This window comes from Octopus bimaculoides, chromosome 25 (assembly GCF_001194135.2).
Source record: "Octopus bimaculoides isolate UCB-OBI-ISO-001 chromosome 25, ASM119413v2, whole genome shotgun sequence".
NCBI lineage: Eukaryota > Metazoa > Mollusca > Cephalopoda > Octopoda > Octopodidae > Octopus > Octopus bimaculoides.
The window spans coordinates 27,497,881-27,499,897 of NC_069005.1; the positions used below are offsets into that span (position 1 = coordinate 27,497,881).

Genomic DNA, 2,017 nt, shown 5'->3' on the forward strand with positions numbered 1-2,017 from the left:
TTTTCAACCATCGCATGAAGTTAAGCCTAGAAGGTATCTACGCATGCGAGAAACAACAGTCAAATCTCTTGAATTTTCTTTTATAAGTCCCTCGGTTTTTTTTTTGGTTTTTTTTCATTCTAAAAATCTCTTTACTTGTTTCAGTCATTGGACTGCGGCCATGCTGGAGCACCAGCTCTAATTTTTAGTCCGCTACATTTAGTTGGCAAACATTTTATGAATAAACGGAAAGGGATAAATAGATAAATAAATAAATGGATGAAAAAGTTCAAATTTTAAAATTGGGGGTGAAATTTGAGCCCCTTATTAAACTTTATAGCATTTTCTCATAAAATGGTGGGTACTATCCAAGAAGAGTGGTCCCGGTGCGCGCACTCGCTAGTCGTGACTAGTCGATCCTAAACAAAGTAAATAATTTTTTTTTTGTTGAATCTTCCCCATCTTACTCTTAATAAAAGGGTCTATTTTGGTGTCATCTATTTCTGCGCATGATGCGCACTCGCGCTAGGTAGTTGTAGGATCGACTAATGGGCCCGTTTTCCCGGTTTCTATGGCGCATGTGTTCCCCTCCAGCAGGACGGGACGCCAGTCCATCGCAGCGTTACTCAAGAAACAGGAAGAAAGAGTGAGAGAAAGTTGGGGCGAAAGAGCACAACAGGGGTTGCCGCCACCTCGTGGAGCTTTAGATGTTTTCGCTCAATAGACATTCACAATGCCCGGTCTGGGAATCGAAACCGCGATCCTCCGACCGCGAGTCCGCTGCCCTAACCACTGGGCCTCCATATTTAATTTACATTCAATTATTATTTACGATTATTTAAGGCAAACACAAGTAACACGCAAATTCTTTTCACCTTTTGGTCTATATTTAATTTCGATTTGCATATATGTTCATCAATACACTATAATCTCTTCAAAGTAGACAAAATCATTTTTTTTTTTTTTGGCACTATCATGCTATTAGCTGTCAGAAGTGAAAGTGCTCACTGCCTGCTAGTGAAGTATCTGTCTGTCTGCCTGTATGCCTGTTGCTGGCCTGTCGATTCTTTGGCTACTGACAGCTAATACCATGACTGGCCGGAGCGAGCTATCTGTCTGTCTGTCTGTCTCTCTATCTATCTATTACTCGAAAGTTCGCGCGTCCGCGTTAGCTAGTCGTGAGTAGAAAACACAAATTTAATATAAAAACATATTTCCTGAAATTGCAAATTATTTAAAATATAAAAATATAATTTTCAACAGAGAGAATTTATCAAAATAGAAAACAAATGAAGTTTGAAGTTTAAAAATAATAGGATCGACCACTCACGACTAGCTAGCGCGGACGCGCGAACTTTCGAGTAATAGATAGATAGAGAGAGATAGAGAGAGAGAGAGAGAGAGACAGACAGACAGACAGACATATAGCTCGCTCCGGCCAGTCATGGTATTAGCTGTCAGTAGCCAACTGAAATTCTTTTTCTTCACTTTCGAAATCATAAGAAAACATTGAAAAACCACTGCACTGGAAGACACTTGACAGCTAATAGCATGATAGTGCCCATTTGTCAGCAATAAAGATTGTTTCCAGGGTAAATTTTCAGATTAACACTCGCACGATTTACCATATTCAGAGCTGTAAATGTTTTTTAGGGATAGGGTTAGGATCGACCACTGACCGGGTCCGCGCTGCTTTAGTAGTACCGTGTTGATATATGCATAGTAATTTAAGTCCCACTTAGATATCAGAGCTACAGTCATTATAACTTAGATATTCAAGATCGTCCATACCTTCAAATATAATGAATAGCGTTGATATGCTCACAGAAGTTCAAACGTTCAACATCGTCCATTTAGAAATCAAAGGTGCAGTCATAATCAAAATCATTCATATCTTCAAAAGTTTGGACATATAATCTGAGTTGAGTGAACATTAAAAGTCTACCAAGTCGTCCATATGATCGTAGTCTTGTGCACATTCAATTTCCTCTGCCAAGTCAAAATAAGCGTTGGCCATATGATCGTAGTCTTGTGCACA

The 2,017-nt window shown here is 39.3% G+C and overlaps 1 protein-coding gene across 1 annotated transcript in view; it reads right to left on the minus strand.

Annotated features, from left to right (window-relative positions):
• Window positions 1-1,832: 1,832 nt before the first annotated feature.
• The window catches only part of LOC128250772 (uncharacterized), a 1,052-nt gene continuing 867 nt past the window's right edge, over window positions 1,833-2,017 (minus strand). The window contains exon 2 of the mRNA XM_052976639.1: window positions 1,833-1,873. Within this exon, the coding sequence (XP_052832599.1) occupies window positions 1,833-1,873 (41 nt within the window). The remainder of the gene's footprint in view (window positions 1,874-2,017) is intronic.